The sequence below is a fragment of the Ochotona princeps genome, chromosome 7 (genome assembly GCF_030435755.1).
Source record: "Ochotona princeps isolate mOchPri1 chromosome 7, mOchPri1.hap1, whole genome shotgun sequence".
NCBI lineage: Eukaryota > Metazoa > Chordata > Mammalia > Lagomorpha > Ochotonidae > Ochotona > Ochotona princeps.
In genome coordinates this window covers 5,730,993-5,745,364 of record NC_080838.1, presented here as the reverse complement: position 1 = coordinate 5,745,364, position 14,372 = coordinate 5,730,993, and the positions used below count along the sequence as shown (strand labels likewise).

Below are 14,372 nucleotides of genomic sequence, written 5' to 3'. Positions count from 1 at the left end.
ATAGGAAACCTCAGAGTAAGAGATTCTGTTCCCATCAAGGAAGGCTGCCCTGCTGAAGTGGTGATTAAGGAATAATTCCAAAGAGGAATGAAAATTCAACAAAAGACATGGGAGGTGAGCATTCCAGGCAGTGCACAGGTGCTGCAGGGAGAAGGACCAAGAGAGCAGAAAGAACTAAATCCGCTTGTGGCTGGCATGAAGCTAATGACGGGAAAGACAGAAAAGGTGCAAGTGCTAGATCATACCAATGTGTGCCCATGCTATCGTGGACGTCTTCATGGAAGAGCAGGGAAGTCACAAAAGGGTTTTCATCCCACATGGGAGCAGAGGCAGATGGGTTGATTGGTTAGTATTTTAGAAAGGTCACTTTGGAACTTGGAGAAGGACTTGAGGCTACAGAATTGGAGGACAATGTGACAGGTCCATGGCTGTCGCAAATGTCCAAGAGAGGATGGTGTGATGGGGAAGAGAGGCCTGGGAGATGAGGGGGTTGTGACAGACTCTGGCGATGGGTTAGAAGTGGGGAAGGAGGGACAGTGAGGGACTACTTTCCAGAGAACGCCTCTGGTTTCTGATGGGTGTAGATGCATGAACAGAAGTGCCGGTCATCAGTTTGGGAGAACGGAGTCTAGGGGAGATCCTGCGCTTGGTTGTGTGCATGTTGATTTCAGGATACACAGATGTCCAAGCAGAGATGTCAAGATGGTACACAGGTCCAGCGCTCAGAGGACCCGTCTGTGGAGACAGACGTCCATGCAGGAGCGTTATCCCTATAGCCACTCATGAGAATGTTAGCCCAGGGAGAGAAGTTTTCTGATAGACCTTCAGGAACTCAGAAAAGATAGAGCTTAGGACCAGGTGAGTGTGTTGTGTCATAGGGACAGGGAGGACAACAGTTAACGAAGGAGCTCGAGTGCTGGTTAAAATGTCTGTTTTCTGGGCCTGGCGCAGTAGCCTAGGAGCTAACATCTTCACCATATGGGCGTCAGTTCTAATCCTTGCGGCCTGCTTCCCATCCAGCTCCCTGCTTGTGGCCTGGGGCAGCACTTGAGGACCGCCCAAAGCCTTGGGACCCTGCACCCGCGTGGGAGACCCGGAAGAGGCTCCTGGCTTTGGATTGGCTCGGCTCCAGCCGTTGTGGTCACTTGTGGAGTGAGTCATCAGACAGAAGATTTTCCTTTCTCTCCTCCTCTCTGTATAGCTGACTTCTTAAATAAAAATAAACAAATCTTAAATAGAAAAGAGTCCCTAGATGTTATGCACGGAGTAGCCGCGGCCATTTCTGAGAACACTGGGGTACCTGGAGCCCCGGGTCCCCTCCAGCGCTGACTCTCCTGCTCTCTCCCTCTGCCGCAGGTGCCTGCAGAACTACATCCCCGCCCACAGTTTAACCCTCTCCTGCCCAGTGTGCCGCCAGACCTCCATCCTGCCCGAGAAAGGGGTGGCCGCGCTCCAGAACAACTTCTTCATCACCAACCTGATGGACGTGCTGCAGAGAACTCCAGGCAGCAATGTCGAGGAGTCGTCCATCTTGGAGACGGTTACCGCCGTGGCTGCAGGGAAGCCCCTCTCCTGCCCAAACCACGATGGCCACGTAAGTGAAGCCACAGCCGGCCCTGCGTTGGCCTTGGAGGGAGTTAGCGGGGCAGGGCATGTTGGAGATCAGACATTAAAATAGAACGCCGCTTGGAAAATGAGCCGCTAAAAAGGAATTTTGTTATCAACGTTCAGACCATTTTGCCTGCGCGCTTTTCTCTGGCCAGCATAATTTCCATGCCAAAAAATAAAACAATAATAATAATTCCATCCTCTTGCATCTGCTTAGACCACGTGATTGGCAAGCCCAGCAGGGTCAGCCAGTAGCTATTTGCAAGCTGAGCATCCTTTGCCCTAAATAAACATCTGTGTACTAAATTATGAATACAGATTCTGCAGTGGGTAAGTTCTGCAGGTGGAGAATGGCTGTTCGCATGTTAGAGTTGTTTCTTTTTCTCGTGAGGGAAATTTTTTTCTCCTGCTCGCTTTGACCCCGTCCCTTAATAATAAGCAGAATGTGACGCGATGTGGATCCCTGAGAATAGGTGATGGGTTATGAACCGCCAACACATTTCTGCCACGAGCAAGCACAGGCACTGTCATAAACACAGGCGCCCCTGTGTACAGCATTAACTCACAGGCTTGGGGCAGGGACAGGTGTCCAGCCGCTGAGCGGCTCGCTGGTCAGGACACCTGCGTCCCCTCTGAGTGTTTAGGCTCCAGTCCTGTCTCCAGCTTCCCGCTGAGTACAGACCCTGGAAAGGCAGGGGAAATGGCTCCAGCTGCTGAGCTCCTGCCACCCTCCAGGGAGGCCTGGGGTGAGTTCCAGGCTTATGTTTCCACCTGCTGGCTGTAGTGAGAATTTAGGGAATAAGCCAGCAGAAAGGACACGTATGTATGTTTATGTGCCAAGGAAGTGAAAACTTTAAAAAATGTGTGTCAAGTAGGTAAGAATTTAATATATAATTAAATATTAAATATAAATTATATATAAATTAACTATAAATTATAACTAATTCACAATGTATATCAATAGCTTGATAATCTGCAGAAGCATTGTAGAATGGCCAAGAAAACTAGTTTCAGAGGTAGACTGATTGAAAACGTCTTTTTTTTTTTTTTTTTTTATATATATTTATTATTTAACTTCAGTAATTACATTGTATTATGTGACACAATTACATAGATACTTGGGTTCTCCCCACCCCTCCCCAAACCCTCCCACCATGGTGGATTCCTCCACCTTGTTGCATAACCACAGCTCAAGTTCAGTTGAGATTCCCCCATTGCAAGCGTATACCAAACATAGAGTCCAGCATCTTATTGTCCAGTCAAGTCCAACGGCTTCTTAGGTATACCCTCTCTGGTCTGAAGACAGAGCCAGCAGAGCATCATCCCAGTCAATTGAAAGCTCCAACATACCATCAGCAAAAATTTACATCATTATGGAATTAATTGACATAGTAATGAGTAACCAACATGTTAAAAGTAAATGCGAGTTCCCAGTCACCTTCTGAAAACCTCTTTTTAAACTTACTCTGTGTGTCAGCTCTGGCAAAACTTTATTAAGCTCCCTGAACTTCCTTCCTCATCTGTCCAAAGGAAGCAAAAAATAGTATCGACCTCAGAGAATCAGGAGAAAGAGTGAATGTTTAAGCCATGTGAAGCATATCATAAGCTTTTGGTAAATGTTAGCTCTTAAGATTACAGAGAGAGGAGAGACAGAACCTTCCATCTGCTGGTTCACTCCCCAAATGGCCACAGTGGGTAAAGCTGAGCTGATGTGAAGCCAGGAGCCAGAAGTTTCTTTCTGGGTCTCCCACATGAACACAGAGTCACAAACACTGGGGCCATCCTCTGTTGCTTTTCCAAGGGAAGCAGCCAGGACTCGACCTGTTGACCCTATGGCATGCCACCACGGCAGAGAGGCTGCATGTGCTTGGCATCAGCCCTTTAAAATTATTTCTAGGGGGTCAATCATTTTTTTTTTATTATAAAGCAGCCATTTCTAAAGCATTTGCAATCACAAGAACAAGTCCGAATATAGTGCAACCATTGAGGCCAGCCAGAGGTTGCTAGTGCAGAGTTTGTGGTCAGCCATGACTGCTCGTCTCACTTCACCCTCTTCTCTGCCTGCTGCCACCTTGCAGCCTCCGAGAACTAGCTGAGTGATTTCTCACCTCGGGGATGGCTGTTTGCTACTTTCTTCTCCAAGTGGCCAGCTCATTCTCACCCTTCAAGTCTCAGCATGGAGTTCTTCTGCACTGGGCAGGCTTTGCCCATCTGAGGACTGGTCAGACTCTGTCTTGCTTAGCCTCCAAGCTCACACTAAATCAGGTTTGTCCAGGGTGCTACGACCCTTAGGTCAGAGCAGTCTTTGCTAACAGTGCTCCCTGCCGACAGGCCACCTTGTGCACCTAGGTACCATCCATCACATCACCTGGTTGATTTCCCCTGTGACACTCACCATGGTCTGTGTGTGTGTCGGTCGTCTGGCTTTCCCTCTGTAATGCAAGCTGCAGGAAGACAGGCGCTGTCTCCATTACACCTCTGGCATTCAGTCGAGTATCTTCTGCCTCAAGGGCCAGTCTGCACATACTTACTGAACAGATTCACCAGGCACCACACAGCTCTGTGAATAGCACTCTGCAAAGCAGCTGTTAGTTCCCTACAAAGATGGAGACACTGGGGCTTGAACGGTCCAAGTTACAGAGCTGGTTGACATCATGAGAACTAGACCAGGAGTTCGGAGCTCTTTAGTGGCCAAAATGAGAGTGAGACACCATGCTTTGCATTATCTGTCATAATTTAATTGAAAACACCATAAGCTGTTATTAACCATGGTATCTTGCACAGATTGTATTGCAGGGGAAGAGTCCCATGTATATTTCATGAATAAAAAAGGACTTAGGGACTTGTCTTTCTGGCACAGTGGTCAAGATACTGCTTGGCACACCCACACCTCCTGTTGGTATGCCTGAGTTCAAGTTCAGGCTCTGCTCCCATTGCAACCTCCTACAAACACACACCTGGGGGGCAGCAGGTGAAGGCTCAAGTCATTGGATTTGCCACCCATATGGGAGACCTCACCTGAGTTCCCGGTTCTTTGCTTTCATCCCCACCTTGGAACTGTTGCCAAGAGTGAAGCAGCAAGCAGTTGAAAGCTCTCTGTTTCTCCTCTTCAAGTAAAGTTTAAAACAGAGAACTTGAATGCCTTCAAAAGCAGTGTGAGCATTGTTCTTGTGACCATTTCCTATGCCTGGGGTCTTGGAGAAGGTTGGTCTGACTCCTTCTGGAACTCACATTCCAAATGCTGGCTTTGGGAAGTCCTTTTGTCAGAGACAGGAATCCTCTAAAGCCACCCCCACAAGGGTCCTCTTCAGAGCCTCTTCACTGAGATGCTCAAGAGCCCTGGCTGAAGCATTTGGGCACCTACTGTGGACTCTGCTCTCCAGGTGGGATGTGATGGCTACAGAATAACTAAGAGCTACCAGAGAGATTGACATCCATAAGGAAACTAAGAGTGTCAGAGGATTCAGAAAGAACTCAGAGCTCGGGGCAGCTGGAGCAAAAACAGGGCAGGTGAGGTCAGGAACGCAGGTGAACAGGAGAGTAGCAGGCATGCGCCTGGGGAAGATAATGCAAGGAGACGGTGAGGAACCATGGAGATCATCAAAAAATGGTTCACCCTCCATTTTAGACACGGTGTGGAAAGGTGAAACCCTTTGAAACAGGAAATGAGTACCCCAGCTGCACAGTAATGGAAACCCTGGGAGGCACAGTGGGGTTTTGCCACTCCCCTGGAAGACCTGAATTGCATTTCCAACTGCAGCTTTAGCTTGGGCCAATCCCAGCTGTTGTAGGTATTTGAGTACTGAATCAGTAGATGGGCATGCACTCACTGTCTCATCTCTGACTCTCAAAAAAAAAAAAAAAAATCAACTTATGATATTAGCTGTAAAATTCACAATTAAAATACCCTAGCATAATCTCCATTGAAATTAAGAAAAATATCAAATCAAAAAAATAATAAGCAAAGAACTAGAAAAATTTACAGGGACGATGCAGATAGCTAAGTAATAATCATGTGAATAAAAATTGTTAAGCTTCATGAATACTCACTCCTTCTCAAATGAATTACAGTTTTGTAAAAAGTTAGCAACCAGGAATAATGAATGTGTTTGTATTGAGATATTTTCATATGCTGTGGGTGGAAGGGAAAATTACTTTTCAGTAAGTTTATGTCAATTTGGTAAGATATAATGAGTGTTTTATGCAACCTATCATCTTTTAATCTAGTAATTCCACTAATAGACATATGTTTCTATGGGAATTGTTGGATGTGAGAATAAAGGTTCAACTTAAAAAGTTAGTGGTAATTTTTATATTATATCAAAAACTGGAAATAATCAAAATGGGCAATAGTACAGATATTGTAAAAGCAGATGACATGTGATTATTTTCTGAGTATATATGAAGTTTAGTGTTTTTTAATTAGTAGGATCACAGTATATACAGTATAGAAGGAAAAATGGTATTTTGTGTGAAAAAGACATTTTTGCAGGGAGAATGGAGGAACCCAAAGAGGCCATTCCTCTCTGTTCTCTCTGGGTTCCTGGGAGCCAGGAATCGTGAGGTGGGTTAGTGGGCTCCAAGTAAAAGGCATGGAGGATCCTAGGCGTTGTTCCAAAGCTCTCAAGTCTACTCTGAGCCATGCATGGGAGTTGTTAAAGCATGTTAAGCCTTGGAATGTCGGGGCCAGGTATGCATGTAACTCTTTTCCAGGTAGCTGGAGATGTGAGGGAGGGGTGCATTCAAAGGAGATAAACAGGAGACAGCCCAAATGAGCACTGGCTAGAAGAATCCACAGGTGGGTCCTGGCCCAGACCAGCAGGAGTGAGATCACAGAGCTGGGGATGGGCTCTTTAAACTTGCTATTGCCTTTTTATAAGATGGCACGATCCATCTTAGAGAAGCTTTGGGAAGAGAACTCTGTGGTCACAGACTGAGGGACGAATGAGAGAAGAGTTGCTGATGATGCATTTCCTACGAACTGAGACCCTTGGGTGCCACAGGCTGTTAGGCAGAAATATCTTAGAAATGAGTCTTTCGTCAGAGAATCCTTTAGCTGCCAACTCTGCCCCTTCTTTCATCAAATCACGTGGAAAATTTATCTGAAGACCCTGAACCTCCTCGAGGTGCATGAAGCTATGTGAAGTGTATTGTGAGTACTTTCTCTCCACGCAGGCATTATGTTCTTTGGATTCATAAAATGTAAAAGTCAGCAAGAGGCCTTGGAAAATGAGCAGGCTGTGTGTTGAATCATTGTTGTTCCATCTTAGATTGTAGGAATTCAGTGCTGCTGCCTGGAAACCGGGGTCCTCATTGCATAGTCAAGCCAAGTGCATGCAATATTCCAGATAAATTGCTGCATTTAATTGCTGTGGGTGAATCTTTAAAAACTACCCAAGTGGCTGAAGGGTAATCAAATCGGGTAATTAACAGCAAAGCAGGCTGCTGCCATTCATATCACTGCCTGGTGCTGACTAGTGGGTGTGGATGAAAGCCCGGCATCTACTTCCTGTGCTCCAACACTATTTTCTCTTTAAACTGCGGCATTGTCCAGCTTCAAGAAAAGGGGGAGAAATGATGCTTAGTGATCTAAGTGGTTCTTCCTATTTAAAGCAGATAACCTTTGAGTTCGTGTCTGCCATCCCAGGAACACAAATGATGATGAAATGTCATCACTGCTTGCCTCACAAACAGTGCCTCGCCACTAACAAGTCCCCACCCTGAAGCGTGGATCAACTCTCTGTGCTCCCACAGGAGCCTCAGGGCTGGCTGCCAGGCCCTGACCACTCTTTTCAGGTTAGGTTGCGCACACTGCTGCCTATCTGCTCTTAGGATGAACACAGACTCTGACCACCTCCCACCAGAGATGGGATGAAAGAGATGAGCCTAGTGGAGGTACACACCTCGCACAGCTAAGTCTCACTGAGAGCCACCGCCATCTGAACCCAACAGGAGCATCTTCAAAAGGACCTGCAGGCCTTTGCTTCCCAAGGCACTCTTAGGATAACGCAGCAGCCACAGAGACCCAGATCTGCTGTTGTCTCTTCAAAACTCAAATCAGGCTTTTAAAATTGAGGACTAACTCATGTAACACAAAAATGCAACCTCTACCGCTATTCCGCTGCACAGTTGAGGGTGCTAACCGTTTCCAGAACCTTTTCATTAGCCCTTCAAGAAACTGTACCTGTTGAACAGCCTGTCCCCACTGCCTCCTCCCTTGCTCCTTGCTCTCAGACCAGCACAAGTTGACATTCTGTCATTGTGGGTTTGCTTCCTGTTGACATTGGTGTAAGTGGAATCTTGTGGTATGTGGGCGTCTTAGTCTGGCTCCTGTCACTTAGCATGTTTTCAAGGTTCATCTATGTTGTGGAATGGAAGGATACCTCTAAAAATTTTTTGGAAAAATCCTATCATGAAAAAATATGCATTAATTTAAGAATCATTTTGCACCAAAATTAAACTTATTTTTTAATTGCGTATTTCTACGAAGTTTGAAGTAGCCTCATATATCAGCACTCCTTTTCTGGTCTATTCTGTTGCATAGCTGTTAATAGTTTATTTATACATTCATCACTTAGTGGACACCTGGATTGTTTCCAATTTCTAGCTGCTCATGAATGTAGATGTCAACTGCTCTTATGAATAGCTGGAACAATGGACAGTTCTATGAACATGCATCTACAGGTTTTATGTGGATGTATGCTTTTACTTCTCTTGTAAACATATCTAAGAGTGAAATTACTACATCTTTTAATAGTTCTGTGTTTGACAAGGAACCACCAAACTCTTTTTTCCAGTGGCTATCCCATGTTACATTTCCACTAGCTACATACAGCAGTCCTGATGCTACCACATTGCTGTAAACACTTAGCATTGTTAATGTTATGAGTGTTCAATCCTGTTGGATGCAAAGTGGTATGTCATTGTGATTTTTATTTGCATTTCCTTGAACATGATGATGTTGAACTTATTTCCACGTATTCATTGGTCATTTATGTTTTCTAGAAATGTCTGTTCAAATCCTTTGCCCATTTTTAATTAGGTTGTTTATCTTTTTGTTGTTGATTTGTAGGATTTCTGTATGTTTTAGATGCTATACACTTACCTGCTATGTTTCTTTATCTTCTGGATTTTCTTTTTTTTTTTTTTAAGATTTATTTTATTTTTATTGGAAAGTCAGATATACAGAGAGGAGGAGAGACAGAGAGGAAGATCTTCCGTCCGATGGTTCACTCCCCAAGCAGCCACAACGGCTGGAGCTGAGCCAATCCGAAGCCAGCGGCCAGGAGCCAGGAGCTTCTTCTGGGTCTCCCATGTGGGTGCAGGGTCCCAAGGCTTTGGGCAGTCCTCGACTGCTTTCCCAGGCCACAAGCAGGGAGTTGGATGGGAAGCAGGTCAGCCGGGATTAGAACCAGTGCCTATATGGGATCCCAGCATGTGCAAGGCTAGGACTTTAACCACTATGCTATAGTGCCGGGCCCTATCCTCTGGATTTTCTTTCCACTATCTTGACAGTATCCTTGATGTGAAAATTTTCAATTTGATGAAGTTCAATTTATCTATTTTGTTGTTTTGCTTATGCCTTTTATATCCTCTAAGAATTTGTGGCCAAATCTAAGGTTGTGAAGATTTACCCCTTATTTCTTTTAGAAGAGTTATAATTGTAGCTTACTTGTAGGCCTTTGATCTATTTTTAAGTTGGTTTTTGCATATGGTTTGAGGTAAGAATTTGATTTCATTTTTTGACATGTGGTTATCCAGTTGTTTCAACACTGTGTTGTTAAGTGGTCTTGACACCCCGTCAACATTCACTTGACAATGAGATATGGCTTTATTTTTACACTTGAATGGTAGTCCCTTGATTTATATGCTTATATTTATACCAGTGCGATATTCTTTTGATTACTGAAGCTTTGAGATTGGCAAGATCAGTACTCTAATGTTATTTCTTCTCAAGTTGTTTCGACTCTGCTAGCTTCCTTGCAATTTCATATGAATTTTAGGAATTGCTTGTTCACTTCTGCCAATAATGAGTTGGAATTTTGATAGATATTTAACTTAATGTATGGATTGATCTGGGGAATATTACCATTCTAACATTATTAAGTATACCAGCTCATGAGCATGGGTTTATCATCTCATTTATTTCAGTGACTTAGATAGTTTTAGTTTCTTTCAACAGTTTTTAGATATTTCTTTATTTTTATTTATTTGGTTATTATATTTTATTTATTTATTTATTTTATTTGAAAGGCAGATTTTTGCAGAGAGGAAAAGGAAGACAGAGAGGTATTTCATCCAGGGAGGTCTTCCATCTGTATGTAAGATTGTGTTGTCTCTGAAAAATCTAAATTCCAATAAATTTCTAAAAAAAAATTAATTGGAATTTCAAATTTGGTTGCGTTTTATTTCTTTTTCGTGGCTAGCTGCCCTGGCTAGGTCCCCTGATATGTGGCTGATTGGAAGTAGTGAGAATGGACAATGCTCACCCTTCTCCTGATCCTGCAGTAAGTGCAGTCCCGCTGTGGGCGTCAGTAGACACTCTGCATTAGCTTGAACAAGTTTCCTCTGATCACCTGTGCTTCGTGAGGGTGGCTGCTGGACTTGCTCAAATGCTTTTTCCATTTCAATTCACATGACCATGCTGCTTTCTCCCCTTCCTTTTATTAACAGGGTATTTATTAATATATTAATATCATATTAATGTGATTATATTGAGATATTAAGCATATGATATATGAACAAATATTAATATATTGATATATGTTAATATATATTTTTATACTTAGTATTCCTGGGATAAATCCCAACTGGTCACTGTCTAATCCACTATCTGGCACGTTTTATTTTGCTAGTATTTTTTTAAGCAGTTTCACCTGTATTTGTGGGAGACACTTGCATTATTTTTTTGCTGTCTAGAAACTAAATCCGTAATAGAATAAGCTAAGAAGTGTTCCCTTGTCCTTTATATTTTTGGACAGGTTTGAGTAGTGATACTTGTTCTTTAAATGTTTGGTGAAATTTCTCACTGAAGCCATCTGGATTTTCTATGTCTTCCTGGATTCAGTTTTTGTAGTTTGGGTGTTTCTAAGAATTTGTCCATTTCATCTAGGTTATTCATTTGGTTGGCATCAAACTAGTATTCCATTATTACTCTCATTGTTTCTAGATATTACCAGATATTTTTTTTTAAAAGATTTTATTATTATTGGAAAGCCGGATATACAGAGAGGAGGAGAGACAGAGAGGAAGATCTTCCATCCGATGTTTCACTCCCCAAGTGAGCCGCAACGGGCCGGTGCGCGCCGATCCGATGCCGGGAACCAGGAACCTCTTCCAGGTCTCCCACGCGGGTGCAGGGTCCCAAAGCTTTGGGCTGTCCTCGACTGCTTTCCCAGGCCACAAGCAGGGAGCTGGATGGGAAGTGGGACTGCCGGGACTAGAACCGGCGTCCATATGGGATCCCGGGGCCTTCAAGGTGAGGACTTTAGCCATTAGGCCATGCCGCCAGGCCCATTACCAGATATTTTCATATTTTCCTCCCTAATTTTTGAAGTTTCAGTCTTCTCTCTTTTGTCTTGATCAGTCTATCCAAAGGTTTGTCAAGCTATGGAATGACTGCTTTGTTGGTCATGTATCACCCCCCTCCCTATATGTTTTTTTTTTTTTTCTTTTTTTCTTGCTGCTTATTTTTATTGGTTTGGTTTGCTTTGCTTTCGTGACTTTTCTGAACTGGTTTTGTAAAAGTTGCCTGTTTTGGCCAGAGTGGCCACTGCATCTGACTCAGGGCTCATTTGTCAGTGAGTGTAGCACAGGGATTTTCTTTTTTTCTTTTGTGTGTGTGTGTGTGATTAATATTTTTTTATTTTGATGATCTTTACATAGTTGATTAGGGCACAAAGGGTCAAGGACTACAGGAAAGTGGGTAAGACCATTGTTTCCACATGTTTTTTCCTGTATCTGGGGTAAGGAGAATTCCCACCCAGTCTGCTGCCCATCCAAGGTCCCTGACGTGGGGCATGCTCCGAGGGCACTGCTCCAGTGCTGTTGGTAGTCCAACAGTTCTGAATTGCTGCCAATCTCGCCATTCCAAGCACGATGAAATCTCTCCAGAATCCACTGGCTGACATAGTCCACCTTAGAGATTTCGTTAGCCCAGATTTTCGCTGCCTAAACATGGCTGGGGTAGTTGATTGATTTGCTCTGTCCTCCGTCCTCTGTTGTGGTACCCGGAGTCCTCTGCAGGTTCTGATGGACTGCCGTGTCCTCCATGTGCACCTCAGCATGGCCAGGGGCACATGGAGGACAGGGATTTTCTAACCTGCCGTTTTCAGCAGCATCCTTCTCTGCAGTCTGTTGCTTTAACATGATAACTTGAAAAAGGATCAGGACTTGTGGCAGGTGCTGAGTCTTTCCCTTAAATGAACAGCTCTGGTTTGAGCACTTGGCATATTTATAAAATGAACAAACCATTAATTTTTTAAGATCTATTTTTATTGGAAAGGCAGATTTTACAGCGAGAAGGAAAGACAAAGTTCAGTCCGCTAGTTCACTCCCAAATGGCCACAATGGCCAGAGCTGAGCCGATCCGAAGCCAGGAGCCAGGAACTTCTGGATCTCTCACACAGGTGCAGGGTCCCAAGGCTTTTGGCTGTCCTCGACTGCTTTCCTGGGCCATAGGCAAATAGCTGGAAGGGAAGCGGAACAGCCGGGACATGAACTGGTGCCCATATGGGATCCCAGCACATGCAAGAAAGAGAGAGTGAGCCCCTGCTTCACGGGCCTTTTAAAGAGGCTTGTGAGGGGAGTGGTTAAACAATGCAATACCATCCCCTCTCAGTTGATAGATGAGTCGCACATGGGCAGGAGCGAATCCCTAAGTGTTGTGAGTTAAGGAGTATTTGGCCCTCTTTGGGATGTGCAGGAACAGGAACTGGGCTTGTAGCTAAAAAGACTAATTGGACTCATCTATATCCAACATCTGAATTAGGACATGGTTGGGTGGGGGGGGAGAGTATACAGGGAGAGGTGAAGGAGCAATCACTGACTGCACTCCAGAACATTCCCCACTTCCAACACCCGAGGCTCTTTCTGGTCAGGTGTTTCCATTACTCTGGCACCTTGACTCTTGGCTGATCCAGAACAGGTAGTCCCCTGAGCATGGTCCCAGTATACTGCTTTGACTGGACTTGTGATCTGCTATTTCAGTATGTTCTGTTGTCACCAAGTGTGGTTGATAAAGACTCCTTAATAAAACCTTAGACATGTGTGGTGTGATCTCACTCGCACCCCGTAACATGTCACTGAGCTATTGTGCCAAACCACAAACTATTTTCATTTATTTTTCATTTGATTTAAAAGGAAGAGAGATGTAGTTAGATAGACAAAGGTTTTCTACCTACTGGCTTGCTTCCCAGATATCTGCAACAGCCAGGGCTGGGCTAGGCTGAAACAAGAAGCCAGGAACTCAGGCCAGGTCTCCCATATGAGGATGGCAGAGGCCCAGCCACTTCAGGCATCTCCACTGTTTCATAGGATGTACATCATCAGGAAGCTGAAATCGGAAGTGGAACTGGGACTTGAACCCAGGCACTCGGGGTATGGGATATCTCCCACATGGCATCTTTTAAAGAAAAAAAATCTATTTATTTGAAAGGTAGTTATAATCAGAGAGGTCTTTTGTCTGCTGGTTCACTGCCTACATGGCTGTTATGACCAGGGCTGAGTCAAGCTGAAGCCAGAAGCCAGGAACTCCATCCAGGTCTCCTATATGGGTGACATGGGCCATCTGCTGCCTTCCCTCATTATTAACAGAGAGCTGGATCAGAACTAGAGTGGCCAAGACCCAAAGTGACGTTCAGGTATGTGACGCCTGTGTCAGGTGGTAGCTTACCTCACTACCCTATGCCTCTGCCCAAGTGACAGCTTAAATGCCGTGCCACAGTAGTTGTCCTTGTACCTTTTTAGTGACTCCATATTCATGTGCACCTTTTTCTCTCTTCCAATGGGAATCCTTTTTCACAATCTCACTCAGCCTACTGTGGAGCTTCAGCTCTGATCAGAAAAGATAATTAACACAGTGTAGTGTGTCTTCCAAATACAGCATGGAGCCCAGGGGCGGTAGCCTAGCCGCAAAAGTCCTCGCCTTGCACGTGCTGGGGTCCCATATGGGTGTTGGTTCATGTCCTGGCAGTCCTGCTCCCCATCCAGCTCCCTGCGTGTGACCTGGGAAAGCAGTGGAGGATGGCCCTAAGCCTTGGGACCCTACACCCGTGTGGGAGACCTGGAAGAGACTCCTGGCTTCAGATTGGCTCAGCTCTGGCTGTTGCAGCTACTTGGGAAGTGAATCAGCAGACAGAAGATCTTCCTCTGTATCTCTCTTCCTCTCTGTTTGTCGAACTTAAAAAAAGAAATATAGTATGGACAGTGATTTTCAAATATACATTACCTTTGACCCAAACCCAATTTAGGTATAAGGACCTGCTCCCTTCTGCATCTACTAGACTGACTTGGCAAATGTGCCCATTACCAAATAAGCCTCCCCACCTCCCAAATATGGAAGATTCCCCCAGTTCAGAAGCTTACCTTAGCTTCAACACCTGGGAAAAAAAAGTCTCTCCAGTTTCAGTTCTTGGGCTTGCCTCTGCTGTACAGGACTGGAAGTGACAATTATTTTTTTTTTCCAACATTTATTTTTATTGGAAAGTTAGATATACAGAGAGGAGGAGAGACAAAGAGGATTTTCCATCTGCTGATTCACTCCG

General features: G+C 44.5%; 1 protein-coding gene across 4 annotated transcripts in view; it reads left to right on the top strand.

Annotated features, from left to right (window-relative positions):
* TRIM2 (tripartite motif containing 2) overlaps window positions 1-14,372 on the top strand; it is a 183,484-nt gene that overhangs the window by 127,539 nt on the left and 41,573 nt on the right. For all 4 annotated transcript variants that reach the window (XM_058666746.1, XM_058666745.1, XM_058666744.1 and 1 more), the window contains exon 3: window positions 1,357-1,594. In XM_058666746.1, the coding sequence (XP_058522729.1) occupies window positions 1,357-1,594 (238 nt within the window). The remainder of the gene's footprint in view (window positions 1-1,356; window positions 1,595-14,372) is intronic.